We start from the raw sequence: 19709 nt of genomic DNA on the forward strand, positions 1-19709 counted from the left end.
TAGAAGTCTCCAAGCTATGGGGTGGGAGTTTTTTTTTTTATAAGTTTGATTTCTCTGGCCACCCACTCATGCACTACTCTCAGCTTACAAGTATTAAAGCAATATAAATGCCTGGGGCAAACAAATTTAATAGCTGGACTGTTTGAAGCTAAAAAGAATGAAATTATAGGCACATCAGAAAACAAATATTCAGAGAATCAGTGATATGGTGTTAGCTGTGGAGATCTATTTATAGATAAATAACGCATTGAGGGTGGTAGTTCTTTGAAAGTCAAAGACATATGGATTCCTTGGGCATAGAAAAATGAATTCCTCTGCAGAATTATAGTGAGCTGAGTTTTATTATTACCTTGTTTGTTTATTCAAAACTGACCAAAAATCATATAACAGGGCAGAACAGATTATAAGTGGTCAAAATATGGTAAGATAATAAAAGCAGTAAGTCAGAAAGCAAAAAGACCACTTAAATCCATGAATATACTTGTGCAAACAAACAGTATTTGAGCTAATACTGAAAAAAATGCAGTGATAGTGGCAGTCATGTTTCCATGGGAAGAAATTCCATAATTGGAGACTTGAAGAGAGAAGGCTCTCTCTCTTGCTGCTACATAATATATCCAAGTTATTTAAGGAAAAGACTTTCTGGCCATATTAAAACATGAACCGGATATTATAACCAGAGGTGATCCTTCAACTATTTGAGGCCATTCAGGGTTTTAAAGATAAGCAGGCACAACTTCCTTTGACTAAGGCCAGATCTACAGTTTCTGTTTGCCCTATAATCAGTACAGGCCACTCACCATATCCTGAGTGCAAGAACAGTCCTTCTCCTAGGCTAAGCCCACTGCAAATGCACCCCCAGCCTCTTTTGAAAAGTACTTCAAAAGAACTGTTTTCCATTAGAAGCCATGTTAAGCCATTTTGAGTGTTTATTCTGCTTTATTCCTGTTTATTGACATCTCAAAATCCAATTGCCTATAGTTCCTGCCTTGCCCATCCCTCTGGTGGCTGGTCACTTTCTCGTATGGCCATTTCATGATGAGCTGCTATGGTCTCAGCTGGTCAGCAGCTTCCTTTTTTTTTTTCCTTCCAGTTGATCCAATAATGGCTCATAAAGACAAGGGAATCTAGTAAAATCTTGTCATTATATTTTCTCCCCCTTTTCTGCCAGCATGCCTCCATTCCACTCTAATATCTGCCAGTGGGCAACCTTATAGTTCCTACCCAGGCTGGATGAAGCGTACTCTCCTTTCTTTCCCACACTGTGCCCACTGTGCTGCAATGGCCCTCCCTCCATCCCTCCCTCCCTGTTGGAATGTGAACATGTTTGAACAACATTACAAAGTTTCAGTGAATGGTAATTTGCTTCCGTGAACCTGAACCATCAGTTCTTTATTGCCAGAAAATTTCTGCAGACCCACAGCGGAACAAAGGAACAATCTGTTCCCTCTGCTTTAACAATGGTAGCATTGAAGCAGTGGTGTAATAGTGTCAAATGAGAGAATATGGGAAAGGTGTGTGAAGGCATTCATGTATGCAAATATCTGAGAAAAGAACAAGAACTAGTAAGAAGGGGCCAATATTTAAAAGGAGAAGACAGGAACTGGTAGCCCCATCCACACAAGGGCCAAGCAGTGTGGCTTGTCTTCACTGCTTGGATGGAGGCAGCAGGAAACAGTGGAATGACCAATCAGATTCTCTGGCAGCAGCATACCTCTGCACTCTAGACTGGAATTTTTAAAGCCAGTTTTCAGGAACAGCTGGGAGAAGCGTGGGAGACAAGGCTACCAGGTAGAATTATCCCTAAAAGAGAATGAGTAGCCAGTATAGTTGCTTCAGAATAGACATGTGATTCCACTTAGTTGTACTATTTATAGTACTGGCTGTTGTGTTCTGAACTAGCTGAAAACCACAAATCATCTTTAAGGCTTCTCCATATACTGCTTGTTACACTAATCTGGTTGGAAAGTTACCAGAGTATAAACTACTGTGGCCAGATATGGCCTAAAGATATTGATTATAAAAAGTACTAAGTACTTTTAGTACTAATAGGGATGCGGTGGCGCTGTGGGTTAAACCGCTGAGCTTGCTGATCGAAAGGTTGGCGGTTCGAATCCGCATGACAGGGTGAGCTCCCGTTGCTAGTCCCAGCTCCTGCCAACCTAGCAGTTCGAAAACATGCCAATGTGAGTAGATTAATAGGTACCACTTCGGCGGGCAGGTTACGGCATTCTGTGACTGTCATGCTGGCCACATGACCATGGAAATGTCTACGGACAAACGCCAGCTCTTCGGCTTTGAAACGGAGATGAGCACCGTCCCCTAGAGTCAGACACGACTGGACTTAATGTCAAGGGAAACCTTTACCTTACTTTTAGTACTAAGAAACATTTTACTGTGGTAGTGAAAACTCAGAGGATGATATCAGAATGGAGATATAATAAAACATTGTAAAAACAGATGATTTCATTACCATGTTGCTGTGATCTGAATTAATCTAGTCAGTCAGATTTCAAAAAATGAAAATATATAATCTGCTAACTAAAGGCATTTGCTGCAGTGGCATAACCTTTTCCAGACAGAATTCCATAATCATAAGACAAGCTAGTGCCCTTCAAATGTTTTTGAATGCAATGCACACATTCCTGTCCTAACAGCCAGGAAACACGCTGAGACAAGGAACTGGTCTCTAATGTTTATTGCTAGTACATAATAGGAATCCTAACAAACTGAAGAAGTGTGGGAAAAACCCAGACATATAAACCCCAAAGGTTAAGGCAGTCCCGATCTGTGTCTCTTTGAATGGCTGACCAATTCCTCAGTGCTACGCATGCGCTTGACAGTCTGGATGGGAGCCCCCTGCTCGCCATCCTTACTCATGACAATTCCCTTGACTTTGGCTGTTTGGGCTGGGATGGGCCTTGCAGCCCCAAGTATTTGCAAGAGCATTAGCTTGCCTATTTTGATTTTAAGGAGTCACAAGACACTTCTGCCTTTATTAGCCATATACCCTTCTCTATTAAGTCTTCCTCAGGAAATTATTCTCTAATGTTGTGCAATTATATTCCATTAGCATATTGATCTTTTCCTTTGTGTCACCAGCTTCATACTAACTTTCCAGTACTGGAACCAAATCCAGTACTATTCCATCTGCAGAGTGAACCACCCAGACTTCTTTTGCCCTCATTCCCTTGTTCAGCAATTTTGGGGAAGGTATCCACATTTTGGGAAGCTATGTATATTAATAATTTTATGTGTATTTATCAGTATTTCCTGGACAATCTACTTTTCTTTCTCTGTCCTGACATTTGAGGAACATTTAATCAACAAATTCTGTTCTTTCCTCATATATGGTTTTCTAACTAAGTTTACTTTTTTATCATTATAGTTCATCATTCCTTCTGAAAGGAAGCAAAAACATAGAGATGATCCATATGCAATTTCCATTCAAAGTTCTGAAATGATTGCTACAAATGCTAGACACTCAGCGAAGTGTAGACACTCTGATTTGGAAGCAGCATTCCAAAACTTCAAAGACACTACATTTTTCAGTAGAACTTTCACAAACTTTCCCAAATCTCCTGACTGTTTTAATCTTTTACATCCCATTTTCCAACGACATGCTCATGAACAGGATACAAAACTGCATGATATCTATAAAGGTATTATTACTCCCCAACTGAATAAATGTGCACTTAAAACTTCAGCTGCTTCAGATGTTTGGGCAGTGCATTTTTCCCAATTTTGGATAGACTATGAAGGAATGAAGAGTGGGAAAGGACGGCCAATAAGCTTTGTGGATTCATTCCCACTTACACTCTGGATCTGTAAACCCATGAGATGTGAACAGTCACACAAAGAGCCTTTTTGTAATCAGGAATCTCTCAACGTTCTCAAAAGTGATTCTTGTGACCTCACTAATAGGCTGCAGCATAAAAAACGTCTGAAAGAGTATTATAGCACTGGGATGGAAGCTTTCACCAATGGTACTGAAAATCTGTGCTCCCCTAAAAGTACTTTAGGACCTCAGTCTGCATATTTTGCAGATATTCATGTTTTACTTCATATTCAAAAACATGTAAGCATGCAGATAAATCATTACCAATATCTTTTCTTACTCTACCTGCAAGAATCTCTTGTGTCACTCCTGGACAACTTGAGGAAGGATGTAGAGACTGTGACAGGGAATCCAGCAAAAGAGGCAAATATCTGTATTGGGATCTTATTAAAAAGTGCTGACATAGCTTTGTTGCTTCATCCACTAGTGCAAGGAGGCATCTGCAAACCTCCCATTTTAGAACAAGGAGGTCCAATGACATCAGATCTCTCACCCATGGAAAACAGAGAAGCTTATGAATTGGAAAGCAAGCTAGTTTCTACTTCTACTGCACAGATGAGCAATTCAGATATTAATGTAACTGACAGTGGGTCTCTGAATGCTGATCTTGACAAAGCCATTCTGATGAATCCGATTTTAAAATCAAATAGTAAAAGTTCATTTATGGATGATGCATCAGAAAAACTTTTGAGGAAAATGAATGAAGAAAATAACAGTGGACTTTTCAGTCATAGTGATTCAGAAGAAAACTTTGAGTCATTAAATGACAGTTCCTCTACTAGGGAATTGGTTAATATGTCAAATTGCAGAGAAGACTCTATCAAAATGCTGATGGACAAGGAAGAAGAGAAAAGTGGTTTCTCAAATAAGGAAAGTAAAGCAGAATGCTCAGCTGTTAAAGTCATAGAAATTGAAACTGATTCTGTGGGGCAGTCTGAGAAGTTTGAAAATGGCAAAGAAAAATTGAGCACAGCAAAAATGCTTGCGCTTCAGTCTCCATTAAGGTACAGAAAATATTAATGTTTACAAATTAATTGGTTTAGATCCAGGGCTTAGGTTCAGTAGAGTAAAATTAGAGGGGCTACAGATGTTCTGGGTCTTTAGGCCACTTGTTGATATTAGGAAGCTGGAAATAGGCTTTCTATCATAATTTTAATGTGTGTTCTTGTATATTATATTGCATCAGTTCTCTAGTCATAACTCACCAGGTTAAACCCTGTTTCCCATACATATCTTTTGGCAGCAGCTAGCATATCTATAGGAATGCTCCATGTGGTTTTGAAGAATAATACAATATATTAGAATAATAATCAATATGCAGTTGGAGCTGGAGAATAGTTCCTAGTGGTTGGAATAATTAGAAGGCATCGTTATTTTCTCATATTCCACCTACTATATTCATAGGTTACAAATTCATTTACAAAATGGTGGTGGTTGTGGATGTTGCATGGATTTCCTAGAATAGTTGCTTTAGGAAGATTATGAAAAATGCAGTTGCCCAATGAAGGATTTTCCCTTTATCCAAGTTCACTTGTCAGCTTAAAAAAAATGACAAATCTCTCACTCTTTACTATGTATGCACACTGTTGGTTCTAACCAGTTACAGGAGCATAATCTGAATACTGAAGTCAGACATGAATACATCCCTGAGTATAATTACTACTTCTGATTTCAGAATATTTTATATTTTCATCAACATTTGTTTTAATTGCAGACTTTAAAGGTTTTTTATTTTGTTTTGTAAGTTTTTTCTACCTTAAGTAATTATTTCCTAATATCTTTATATTAAAAAGTGGAAAGCCTAAGGAATCGTGCCAGTCCAATCTCCCTGCATTCTCTGTTTCTTATAAGAACATGAAGAAAAGTCCATCACAAGCCTCTTTGGATACCATTTCTACTGACAGCATCTTGTTCGAAGAACACTATTTGGAAAGTGATGGAAGTGATAGCCAAAGCTTTTTGGAGAAAGGTATACAAACTTACTGACATACTTTTTAATATAAACAATACTATCTCTTTTCTTGACTTCATTAGTACAAGAACTCATTTTAGTTTATGTTTTAAAAATATTTTATAGATTTTAGATGTATCTTTCTTAGCCTACAATGGAGCAATTACCATAATTGTAAAATATACTATATTGATGGCCCTTTCATTTGTATGATTCGTTTAATATATTGCCAGAGAGTCTCAGTTTCAGATAACTCAACATGATTGATGCCAGCCAACTGAAACTCATCCATGGCATATTCATCATTGATGAATTTTAATTATGGCTAAATTGTGATTGTAGGGCAAGTTGTATGGGCAAATTCTTATATAAATGGATTTTTTTTTTTACTATCATGGGTGGAGTTATGTTTGGCATTGAGCATATTTACTGTAATTTGCAAAGCTTGGGGTACCTGTTTGTTACTTTTTCAAAATTTAAAATTTTTAGAGAAATGTATAGGTAGAATGTAAGAAAGAGTTCAAAGAATCAGGTTTCTTTGTAGCTTCATAGGAGGAATCTGCATCCTATTTTGGTTAAACATAGTGCTTAATGTATCTGTCTACCTGCAGTCTCTCTGTCTATCAGCTAATAGATCAGAATGTGCAGATACCGTTTTTATCTCTTTCCCTCCCATCTTAAATGGCAACATTTAATCACATTATTTTAAATTATTTAAAACCAGTCTATTTCCTTTAGTTTAATGTGGAACTAGATTAAGCTACCTTGAATGTTTGCATGTGAGTATTCAATCTTTATTCACAAAACCTCTATCTTTTTTTCATAATGTGAATATGCCAGCTATCTTGTCCAATAAACCTGTGGAAAATATGCCTGATGAAGGCACAGTGAATGAGAACTATGGTGAATCATCTCCAGATGTCCTCAGTGCAATGTCAGAGTGTACTCAGGATGCTAGTGAAGAAATGGTAATGCTCCAAAAATAAAGAAGAAATTTTATATATCTAAACAACTCTTTGGAAAACTAAAATACTGCTTTTTGGTAAATTGTGGAATGTGTAGCCTTGATAAAAAATGGTGTTTGCCGAACAAGAATGTTACACAGTTTACTACTTTACTGTTGTCATGAAAGTAAAAGTTGAATAAACTTCTAATTTGTTACCTCAGACTCTACTAGACAATTAGAATTTCACAGCAGAACTTTTATTTATTCTGTAGTAACAAATTACAGAATAAAATGTTGCCTTTGTTCAGCTATAATTTTCAGGAAATCACACTAGGAACCCTAGATTCCTAGACTAGAGGGAAGTGGATGGGGTTAGTGGATTGCAAGTTCCAATGTACTTCCCCCCTCCCTTTATCTACACGTGAACTATCTTCGTGTGAACTAGAGGGGGGCTTGTCTGAGGTGTTTACTCATGTTCCATTCTTGACCCATGCTTAGGCCCCTTTTTATCTGACTGGTGCCTTGGTAGCTGCTTTCCCTCCAGTCCTTCAAGTCCATTCCCTCTGCCATCCATACAGGCTCCATCAGATGACAGGTATAAAGGGACGGGGCTTGGGGGAGTTGGCTCTGTTCAGTGTTTCAGATAATCATATCCATGATCATGTAGCACTTCAACAGCAATCAACAACCTGAATCTATCCCAAAGCCAACCAACAGCCAGTGCAGCTCCCTAAGCATCGGATATACTGAAATACACCAATCACTGCCCAAGCAGCCACATTTTGTACTAGCTATAGCTTCTAAATGTTATTCAAGGGCAGCCCAATCTGGAGCACATTACAATATATCAAGCAGGAGGTAATTAGTGCATAAATGATTGCAAGAAGACCCTTGTAATCTAGGAATGGCTGCAGTTGGCACATAACTGAGCAAAAACTGTCCTAGCCACAGCTGCCATTTTCTCATTGAGAAGGAGCTGTGAGTGAAAGAGGACCCCCAAATTGTGAACCACCTCCAAATGGGAGAATACATTCACGGTCAATGATATTATTTCCCTGGCATTGTTAAGCCCACAGATCCAAAGCTAATCCAGCTTGGAGGGATTCGGTCTGAGGCTCTTCTTCCCCAGACAGACACTAACACCCTCTATGTGTTCTGCATCATCTTTTTGGCCCAGGGCAAGATATATATCTGAGTATCATCAGCACATGGATGATACCAGATCCTGTACTGATGGATGGCACTTTCATGTACATATTAAAAAGAAATGGCGAGAGTAGAGATCCCTGAGTAGAGGCCTCTGAGCAGAGCACTCTTTCTCCATCCCACTGACTGGAAACACTCCTTCAGGAAGAACCACTATAAAGCAGTTTTGTCAGCCAAATGTCTTGAAAATTCTTTACACCAACCCTTCAGATGGTCATGAAAATAATCTTTTCCCAAGAGGGAGTGAATTGCTTTAAAAAGTACCACTTGGATTACCACTGTGTAGGCTTAAATATGACCTTTTACTTGTGTCCAGTCAGATTCAGTGTCCAATCAATGTCCTTTCCTCCAGTGGCACTCTAAGGCATCTTCCTGAGCTTCTCAATAAATCAAGGAGCAGTATCAGATCTGTGAGAGATGGAAGCTGCTCCAATGGGATCTAGTCAAGGGCTCTAACTGCCCCCTAATCCCAGTTGTGGCCAAAGTCCTGTGTGAACTGCTTACCAGATCCTCAGGAAACACCCCAAGCATGCTCTGAAAACCTGGGGACTCTTTTAGGGACCTGGGACAGATTGATCCAATGGACCCTTTTCTCCTTTCATTTGCTGCTCACTTTGAACTCTCCATCCATTCAGGCAAAAATATGAATAGGGCTTAACATTTTCCTATTCTAGTTTCTCCCTTTCTTTAATATTTTAAATGGAAGAATCTTTTGCTGGTAAATGAAGTTATGTAGGTTGTCCTCTCCTGCCATCTAAGAAGTATTTTGTAGGACAGAAGGCAGAACCTTATGGTAGCTGTATTTAAACTCTGGATCTCTGTTACTAGATGCTTGCCTAGTCTCTCTCTAAGCCTTTTGTGGAATCAGACTTTTTCAGCTGAATTGATTCTATTTGTCCTACTATATTGCCTGTGATAAATGTTTTTTTACAGGTGATTGTTAGGATGTATTACACATCTGTAAATAGATAGATATTGATATATTTGTAATTTTGGTGAATATATAATTAGCATCTTTGATTCAGCAAAACACCTCAGTATCTCTGAGTTATAAGAATTAAAATTAAACCAAGCAAATGTGAAAAACAAATTATATTGGTTACTATTAGCATCTACAATAATACTTTCAATTTAGACCATTTATAAGTTTTATTTAGGGGTGTACAGAACATTTTGAGATCAAAACATCAAGACCAAAATAATTGTCTCAAACTGTTCCAGCCATCCTGGAAAATGTTTTGACTTGTTTCAAACTTGAAACATTTATGGAAGTGGGAACAACCCATGTTGAACTTGAAACAATTGTTTTTTAACTCAAAATGGAGTATTTCAAGCTAGAAACATTTCAAATTTGAAACATTTTGTACATCCCTGATCTTATCCACAGAGCAAGTAGCAAAACTTCCTAAAGGGCTACAAAATTATGCAAACAAATTATTTGAAAAAGAAAAAACTGGTAATAGTTCTGGACCTTAATCGATTATCTGCATTTTTTATTTTGTTGACAGATGTCAGTGGTAGTTTTTAAAATATTTGGTATTAATGGTGAAATTGACATCAGAGGCGAAGACACAGAAGTGTGCCTTCAGATAAATCAAGTTTTACCAAATCAGCTGGGCAATATCAGTGTTCGTCATTATCTTTGCAATCGAACAGCAGGTAAGAAATAATACAAAAAGGCACTAACAATATTTTCATTTTAGTAACAGTATCTTGAACAATTGCTCTTTTTTGTTAATGGATTATGAAAATAGGTTATTGTTTTGGACAATTATAGATGTATGTAGTTTATCTGCTTGTATGTACTTATTTAAAAAATCATTCTGGAAAAGGATAATAATGCTTTCCTTAGGCTTCAGATATTGAAATTGTCTTGCTCAGCACTTGCATCAGCTACATATAGTTTATATGTAGCAATGTGAGTTATTTCTTACACAGAAAAAAGAATAGCAGTTCCCAAAACAGTAACAAATGCAGTGTGCCCTGTCTTTACAAAAGAGGCAAGACCTGCCCCCTCTATGCTGAAAAAGTGCATGGAAATGGACAAGAGTTTTGCTGCCATTGATTGCTGGCATATATACTAGGTATCTCATTTGAAAGTACAGTACTTGCTGGAATTCTTGTATTAGAACCTTAAACTTCCTTCTAATAAGTAATTGCGATCTGAGTTTTTTATTTTTGTTCCTTGGATTAACTGTTTGCAATCAAGACTGTAAAGAGGGAAGCTAATTCAGTACATCTTAATATGAAGAGATACTATGGAGTTTATAATACAGCATTGGGAGACATGACCTTACATAGATAAGTATGTATGAAAGTGTGAGAGAGAGAACTTATGCTGTACCTAATTAATCTTTTAAATTTCTATAGGGGTTTACTATTTGAATACAGACTTACAATGTAAGAATTATGGAGGCAGCTACCTATGCAACTAAAATGATTCTGTTGTTTCAAAATATAGATCATTTTTATTTGGACTGCTTTCACATATTAAAAATAGGGTTTATAGAGATGCATTTAACAACCTATGAAGTATAAACCTATAACCTGATTCTATACTTAATTTTATAACAGGTTCAGATCCTAAATGTGCAGCTGGGCCAATTAAACCAAATCCTGAAATAAGACTGAAATGGGAAAGTGGACCCAGTGCTGTAATACATTCGTTGCAATCTGAAAAAAATGGGTTTCTACAATGTCATATAGAAGATTTTACTGCTGATTTCTTAACTTCTTCACTTACGAACATTCAGCGTTTCTTGGAAGATGAAATGCTTGCAGAAGTGATGCCTATGAATGTAAAAATTTCTAATACAAAAATCAACATAAAAGTATGTCATTTTTGTAGTGAGCTTGATGTTTGTTCAGAGTATGTATTCACTGTATGAATAGGCCAACTTTTATGGAAACTTTTTTTAAAATTACTTAATAGTTCCCATGACTAGAACAAATATTTCTATATTTTTAAAAAGTGCTGTTGGATATAAACTGACTTTTGTACGAGGCTTTCTCAGATTTCTACTTTATATGAAGTATATTTTCTCCAGATATACTGTATAACACAATGGTGTTTCAATAATGGATAGCTTTTATCACCTGAGTAAATATTCCAAATGATGAAGAATATCAGAGCCTGACATTCGTTGCATTTGAGCTTATTTGTAAGTGGCCTTTTAAAAAAAATCAAAGGAAATAATCAGATGATTCATGAAGTAATCTTAGCTCTTGAAACTAAAAGATTTAATTGTCAGCATTTCTTGTGGTTTTCAGGTGCTGCTAACAATTCCAATGCACTCTACATAGGGCTATTCTTGAAAAGTTGTAGAGTAGTTGAAATTGTGCAAAATGAAGCAGGTAGGCAATTAACAGGTCCAAGGTACAGGGCTGAAGTATGTGCACATATTTCAAAGATCTGCACAATTGCTAGTTGCTTTCTGAATGTGTTTTAAGTTATCAGTATTAGTATTTAAAACTGTTAAGTAGCTTAAGACCTGATTATCTAAAGGACTGTCTGCCCTGTTGTGAATCAGTACAGCTGTTAGTATCTGCAGGGGAAGCTTTGTTGAAGAAGTTCCCATTATCAATGGCCCATCTTTTTGGCATGTAGGAAGGACCCTTCTCCTGCATTGCTCCAAGGCTATGGAAGACACTCCATTAAGAGTTACATTTGCCCCAATTCTTTCCAAGTTTAGAAAATCTGTAATGATACTTCTCTCTTGCCAGACTTTAAATTGTTTATTAATTTGAGTATTAATTTTAATATTAATTTGTTTTAACATTTTTTATTCTGTTCAGTTTTTCAAAATGTTGAGTACTCACTTGATTAGAAAGCAGGTTATAAATGGATGGACTGGATGGACAAATGAATACAAAGTTTTATTTGAGCTAGAATTTAACTGGTAGAGCTATTCTGTTTTTAAACTTTAAAGTTTCAGCAACAGGTAATACTGAGAGCCATACAGCTACCAGCCAGTTTATTTAATGTAGTATAGCTCTTATCTCAAAGAGAACATCAGGAATCGAAGTCCTGAACCTTATTAATAGAGAACCAAAGGAAACAAGGAATGAACTTAAAGAAGTTGTCAAGGATAAATGTGAGAAGAGACTGCCAGAGATGAAGTTAGGGAAAAAAAGCAAACTGGATGTCAGAACAAACCGTGAAAATTGTCAAGAAGAGAAGAGAAGCCAAAGCAAAGAAAGACAAACATCTCAGGAAGGAACTTAACAAAGAGTTTCACAGAAGAGACAAGAAGCAGTATTACAACATCTGTAAAGATACGGAAGATGGAAACAGACATGGAAAAACAAGGAAGTCTTTCAAAAGATCTCTGAACTCAGAAGAACAAACCGGAAGGACAAACTACTGATACAATGATATCTTTATACAAATTCAGCTATCAACAGAAAAGGAACAAGCAGTCAAGAAATACGTCACAGACCAGCACCTGGGCAAAGCAGCCAAGAAGGCCTTGAAAAAGATATTCAGATGATGTGATGTGTCTATACCTATAAAGATCAGAATAGTGCAAGCAATTGTATTCCCTGTGGCACTCTATGAAAGTGAGTGGACAAACAAGAAAACAAATAAATGGATCATCAAACAAATCAACCCAAAGCTGTCACTCAAGACACACATGACCAGGCTCAAATTATCCTACTTTGGACACATTATGCAAAGACCTAACTCTCCAGAGAAGGTTCTAATGCTGGGAAAGGTAGAAAGAAAGAGAAAAAGAGGATGACGAGTAGCAAGGTGGGTGGACTCCATTATAGTGGCGATTGGTGCACTGTTGGAAGCCATGATAGACCAGGCTAGGGACAAATTGTCATGGAGAAAATTTGTGTGGTTGCTAAGAGTTGACACCAACTTGATGGCACATAATCGGTCAAATAGCTGATGCAGGAAATGATGCAGTATTAAATAGCACATTATAGAAGTATTTGGCTTCAGTCCACTTATTCAATAAGAGACCAGCCTTCACACTCTACAGTACACTTCCTAAATAATACAAGCATGCCTATATAACTTGCTGCTGTAAAAAAGGCAGATTTCGTGCCTGGAATCGTTAGGAGGATTATTGAAAACAGAACTACAGATACAATGATACCTTTATACAAATCAGTGGTGAGACCGTATTGAAAGTATTATGTACAATTCTGGTCACTACACCTTGAAAAAAATTATTTTTAGAGCTAGAAAAATTGCAAACAAAGGCATCCAAGATTATTAGAGCAGCTTCCTTATGAGGAAAGACGACAACAGTTGGGGATGTTTGCTTATAATGAAAGAGGGTAAGAAGAAACATGGCTGTACAGAATAATTGTCATGAGTACTGATGGCGAGCAGGAGGGGGCCTCTATCCAGGGGGGAAAACGCATGCGTAGTACTGAGGAGTTAAGCAGCCATTCAAAGAGACACAGATCAGACCCACCTTAACTTTTGGGGTTTATCTGTCTGGGTTTTTCCCACGCTTCTTCAGTTTGTTAGGATTTTCTGTCTTATGTGGCAGCAATAAACACTAGAGACCTATTCCTTGTCTCAGCGTGATTCCTGACTGTTAGGACAATAATGCATGATACAACGTGGATAGACGTTCTGTCTTAAGTTAAAATTGGAGATCATCCACTGAAACTAAATGTAAGGAGATTCAGGATTGAAAAAAGGAAATATTTTTTCACAGAAGCATAAACTGGAATTTGCACCAGCAGTTGTGTTTTAATGGCAGCCAATTTGGATTGTTTTAAAAGAGGATTGCACAGGTTAAGGGATGATCAGACTGTCAATAGCTACTGATACTGATGGCAGTTTATAAACCCCTGAATCATAGGCAGCAAGCCTTAAATATTAATTGCTTGGGAAACAACAGTTGAAGGAAGCAATCACCCTCCAGTCCAGGTTTGAGAGCTTCCATATGTATCCAGAATGCTAGATTAGATGAGTCTATGGCTTGATCCAGCAGGGCTCTTGTGATATTCTCCAATCTGTTTTAGCAGAATATTGCTGTTCAATATCTTTGTGCCTTTTCCCTTATTATAACAGTTAATGCTGGTTTTGGATCCACAAATGTAGTTTGCATATCTTTTTAAACATTTTCAGATGATATCTTCAGTAAAACTTTTAACAGAATCTGATTCCACTATTAATCCTATGTATTGAAGATTTGTCTTCAAGAAAAAACATAATGTTCATTTTCCTGAATTTTGATCAAAGGAAGATGAAGTTGGTCAAACAATACCAATTATAAGAGTAGCTGTGCAGTAAAGAGACTATGTGGGATAGTAGTTTGTTATGGAACTCCTGATATGAACTTATTTATATTACATTTCTCCTTCAGAATCAGGCCTAAACATTTGGCATGCTTAAATTTGTCATTCAAACCACCTTGCTGCTATTTTTCCCACTAGCATAAACTAGATTCACAGCAATGTGCAACTTAACAACAAAAATCAAAATCTAGGCATAGCTTAATAACTGTAGGAATCCTTGAGTCTTACTTAATATCTCCCCCTTTTTTTTAATCCATTCAATCATGTCCGATTCTTGGAGACTAACTGGACAAGTCCCTGCAGTTTTCTTAAAGAGTTTTTCAGAAATGGTTTGCCATTGATCCTTCCTAGGGCTGAGAGAGAGTGACTGGCCCAAGGTCACCCAGCTGCTAAGGCAGAACTAAAACTTATGGTCCCCCAGTTTCTAGCCTGATGCCTTAACCACTGCACCAAACTGGCTGTCTATATAGTCCCTGTCCTCTTATAAATACTGTGGAACATTCCTGCAATTTTCGAAGTCTTTAGCAAAAATTGTCCCTATATTGTCAAGATTTGTTAGAGCTGATAAGATATTCTGGAAATGTTTCCTTAAAATACAATTTAGTATTACAAGATTTTGCATAATTGGTACAATTTAGTATTACACAATTTTGCACAAGTCCCCAAGTTTCTAATCCTGTGGTTTAAAGGGATAGTGAAAGAATCCCAGAAAACAATGTTTGAAGTAAAATCTGTTACTCAAAACCATATGTATTTAGACTTACAGCTAATCTTGCTTCTTGCAGAGGTGGAACTCTTATTAAAACCTGTTATGGACATAGGGAAATGACCCAAATAGTTGACATGGTCATTTATCATCATTGGACTCTAGCTCTACAGCTCCTGCTGAACTGATTGAGGTGCAGTCTGGCTTGGTTATCTGGGAGGAGTTTGAGCCTATTGGTTCCAAGAAAGTAGACAGAATCTTTGAGATTGGGAATGCAGCCACCTGCATATTAGATCCATGACCCTCTTGGTTGGTTAAGGTTTCCTGGGAGGTGACATGGGTGGGTCCAAACTGATGAATTCATCTTTGAGAGAGGCATGGTTCTGGCTGCACTTAAGCAGACAGCGATCCATCTTCTCAAGAAGCTATCGCTGGACTCAACAGTGTTGGATAATATCCAGCTTGTCTCCAATCTTTCCTTTCTGGGGATGGCTGTTTAGAATGTGGTTGGACTGCAGTTTCAGAGGGCCCTGGAAGAGCCGGATTATCTGGATTCCTCCTGCTAGGGTTTCAGGCCTGAGCACTATACTGAGATGGCATTGATCATCCTTGTTGATGACCTATAGCAGGACCAGGATGGGGGTTGTGAGTACATCTTAGTCCTTCTTGATCTCTTGGTCACATCATCATATTATCTTTCTGGACCCACTTGGGGTTGGGAATGAAAAGCATAAAGTTGTGAGTGGTTCTTCCTTCAGGACCAGTTTCAGTTGGTATTGGTAGGAGAGGAGATCCAGCCCTAGGCCCTTGCTTTGTGGAGTGCTTCAGGACTCTATTCTCTTCCCTCTCCTATTTACATGAAGCTGCTGAGTGAGGTCATCCATCACCATGAGGCTAGGTTTCATCAGTATGCTGATGATATCCAATTATATATCTCAAACCTAGGCCAGCCAAATGATAGCATTAAGATACTGTCTCAGTGTCTGGATGCTCTGGGAGTCTGTAAAGAGAACAGGCTTAGGCTCAATCCTAGCAAGACAAGTGGCTAGGATTTTTGGATCCATCTGGCTCTGGAGATCTTACTGTATATATTTGTGGATAAGCCAAGAATTTTAGGTGCCAAAGTACCTCTGTAAGTTGGGTTCAGCTTATCTGCAGATGGACTTATCTGTGAATATATATGGTAGGCTTTTCCCTCAGTTTTTTAAAAGTACTGGTATATAAGCCCATCCATGGATAAGCTGACCCTCGAATTTTTAACCAAAATAGCATGAACAATATGTTACCCATGGTAAGCCAGTTGTAAAAATTAAAACATAAAACAATTTCAAGGGTTGGCTTATCCACAGGTGGCACATTGGTCATGGTATTTTGGTTAAAAATTCGAGGGTCAGCTTATCCATGTACCAGCTTATTTACGAGTATATATGTCAATCTTTGGTTCAGGATGGGGATGCACTACCCCAAAGATAACTGGTGTTCAATTTGGGGTTCTCCTAGACTCATGGCTGTTGCTTAAAAAGCACATGGCAGCCATTCCTGGAAGGGCCTTTATACAAATCAGTCTTATATACAAACCGCACCCATTTCTGGATCTGGATGGCCTAGTCATAGTCATTCATGCCTTGGTCACTTCATGTCTAGACTACTGTAACATGGTCAGAATAGGCTGCCCTTTAAGTCCAATCAGAAGCTATATCTAGTCCAAAATGCAGCAGCACAAGTAATTACGGGTAGGCCTTTGCACATTCATGTAATACTGTTTCTCCATGAGCCAGCTGATTTTGGGTGCAGTTCAAGGTGCTGGTTCTCACCTATAAAGCCCTTTGCAACACAGAAGAGAATATCTGTAGCTCAGGGTTGAACTGTGGAGTCCTTGGTGCTCTCTGAGCTCAGAAAGCACCAAGGACTCCACAGCCTGGCTATTTGTCTCTGATTACCTCTGTCCATCCAATAAAGTCTGACATTGTTCCAGGTCCCATCACTCAAGCACAGTCATCTTGTAGCACCCAAATGTGTCTCCTCTGTTGCTACACTTGCCCTTTGATTATCTAGATCCATTTCAGTCTGCACCTTACATCTAGATTTTGATTAAGATAGCTTTGACAACTACTAGGAATTGGAAAGGGCATTACATCCTTGTTGGGCAGTTTAATTCTAAATACTTAATTCCAAAATTCTATTGAAGTTGGTTTTGGTTTGTGTCAGTGTTTTTATGCTAGGGTTTAACTGCCAACCATTTTTTAAAATACAGTGGGGTTTTTTTATTTAACTGTTTGTGAGCTGCTTTAAGGGAATAGCATCAATGTCTAAATAATTTGTAGACATTCACTGTGACAGCCATGACACAAATAAGACTATAGGAATTCCATGTTTCATGAATTGGCCCTTTAATGAAAATTGGATCACGCTAACATATCCTTATTGTTATGGCAACTGTGAAAATATTAAACAGCAGTGAAACTGGATTGTGGTCCATGTCACTGAAGTGTTTAATCTAGACTGGTTTATCACTCTTTTAAAATGTAGGCATTTAACCTAATATTTATAAACACACACATGGGGGGGGGGCTTGTCTATATGTTTAATGTTCCTATATGATTACAATTTCTTATTTACTTTTTTCACTAAATTTACTTTATTGCCAGAAAATTCTTCTGCATGCAGTACAGTACAATTTAATGGTTTCTATTTTTTTTTGTTTTCTAGGATGATAGTCCTCGTGATAGTTTGTCTGCTCCTGAATCAGTCCCAGTAACTTTGCATATTGATCTGCTTATGATAGAGAGGAAAGATGATGGCTCATTTTACATTACAGGTAGATCTTTTTTCCCCCTTCCCATATTTAATACTAGCAACACTGAAAGTAGATGTTCTGAAAAATTGATGAAAATCTTTAAGAATTTTTTTTAAATCTTAACATTTTCATAGTAGTAAAAGGGGAAAAAAGCCAACAGAGCAAAACTTTTTATTTCAAATAGAGTTACAGTGGTTCTGTAAGTTCTGTCCATGCATGATTCATTTTATATTTTTGTCTTTTTTTTTTAAGTTGTTTGATGAGAGACAATCATGAAGTATGGTAAAGTATTAAAATATACAGGCAGTCCTCGCTGAACAAACTTAATTGGGACCAGAATTTCCATTGCTAAATGAAGCAGTTAGGTGACTGCTCCGCTTAGCGATGGCAGTTCCAGTAGTCCTGGTTGCAGTTGTTAGGTGAAGGCATCATGCTTCTACAGCCCTATGCGAACTGCCAGCTCTGTCACACTGCCTCCTCCCCAGCCTGGCCCAGTGAGCTTCCTTCGCCAGATAAGGCTCCACCGCCCTCCTGCACTTGGTGCATGCATCCTGGGGCCATGCCCCCCTTGCCCAGGGCTTGGATCCCAGGCCAGCAGCAGGAGAAAGAAGATGGTGAAGGTCAGCTGGGCGCGAGGGAGTGGTGGGGGTACACGGCGGCAGAGTGCAGGACAGCCAAAAGGGCAGAGGTGGGGAGTGATAGGTGGGGGGAAGCACATGCTGCAGTCGTAAATGCGGGCTGATTGCCAAGCACCCAAATTTTGATCCCATGACCAAAGGGTTGCTGCAACAACCGTAACTTCGAGGACCAGTCGTAACTACCATTAATTCAGCACCACCGTAACTTTGAATGGTTGCTGAATGAATGGTTGCTAAGTGAGGATTACCTGTAAATGTTGTTAAGAAAAGGAATTAATTGATGAATTGATGAATCTTGGCTTTGATTAATCCATACTGGGTTTAAAATAGGATCTTCTATTGAATTGGAGACTGACTAAAAGTACAGAAGGTCACAATGAATATAAAGAAAAAAAATTAAGAAGTGGACCACCAAAGGCATGTTTGTGCTAATGATTTATCTTAGATCAAAACAGCTGAAAATCATTACCTATTATTTCATTAATTTGAATCCCAAACTCGTTAGAAATAAGACAAATCACATTACTGTAGTAAACCATTGTTGTTGTACTTTTCCCTACCAACACATTTTAATAAGTGAAACCTCATTACTAAAGACTTCATCACCCTTATTTCTTTCTTGAGCTTTCTAAGTTATCACTATTATTTATTTATTTAATAATAAATGTATTAAAATAACATTTAATGAATAAACACTTTCAGTTGCAGAAATAGGTGTGCTTCCGACTGATTACTTGTCCAAAATAATTTTCTACCTATGTTAAAAGTTGCATACCTAGGTATAATTCCCATTGAACATACCTGGATTCACTTTAAGAAACCAAATTAGAATTGTACAACAGAAGTCCTTGACTTTAGAAGAATGCAGTTCCAGTTCCCATGTTTTCCACCAACATCATCTTGCAAAGACAGCGTTACTGAATCTGTGATTTTTTTCTTTTTTCCTTTTTATTATATTGCTGTAAATCTTAATGCATTATATTGTTTTGATACAGTGATTAATTAAAGTATTAGTAGTTTATACAGTACAATATTAAAATTATTGACATTCTATTGTTTAGGTAGCTTAAAGTATTAGAAAATAAAAAAAGAAAGAAATACTCTATCAGTATTAATTACAATTTAGAATATCGATATTGCAAGCATAAAATCTAGTGAGAGGAGATGGGCGGTGACAAATTTGATAAATAAAAAATAAATAAATAAAGTTATTTTACTTTTTCATACCAATTTGAGTATAACATTAGAAAAAAAAACTGCAGATTACATCAAACTATTTGTTCAATAAAGGTTTCAATCTTGCGTTAGTATTTGAGTCTCCACTGTATAATTGCTACACACACACACATACACACACAAA

The 19709-nt window shown here is 37.6% G+C and overlaps 1 protein-coding gene across 2 annotated transcripts in view; it reads left to right on the plus strand.

Moving 5' to 3' along the window:
* The window catches only part of BLTP3B (bridge-like lipid transfer protein family member 3B), a 56594-nt gene that overhangs the window by 28872 nt on the left and 8013 nt on the right, over window positions 1-19709 (plus strand). Inside the window, exons 14-19 of one of the 2 annotated variants that reach the window (XM_063308673.1) lie at window positions 3389-4842; window positions 5632-5807; window positions 6630-6757; window positions 9450-9600; window positions 10516-10772; window positions 17624-17732. In XM_063308673.1, coding sequence (XP_063164743.1) covers window positions 3389-4842; window positions 5632-5807; window positions 6630-6757; window positions 9450-9600; window positions 10516-10772; window positions 17624-17732 — 2275 coding nt within the window. Of the gene's footprint in view, window positions 1-3388; window positions 4843-5631; window positions 5808-6629; window positions 6758-9449; window positions 9601-10515; window positions 10773-17623; window positions 17733-19709 lie in introns of those variants that run through there. The other variant, XM_063308674.1, reaches the window with a different exon arrangement.

The sequence above is a fragment of the Candoia aspera genome, chromosome 7, assembly GCF_035149785.1.
Source record: "Candoia aspera isolate rCanAsp1 chromosome 7, rCanAsp1.hap2, whole genome shotgun sequence".
NCBI lineage: Eukaryota > Metazoa > Chordata > Lepidosauria > Squamata > Boidae > Candoia > Candoia aspera.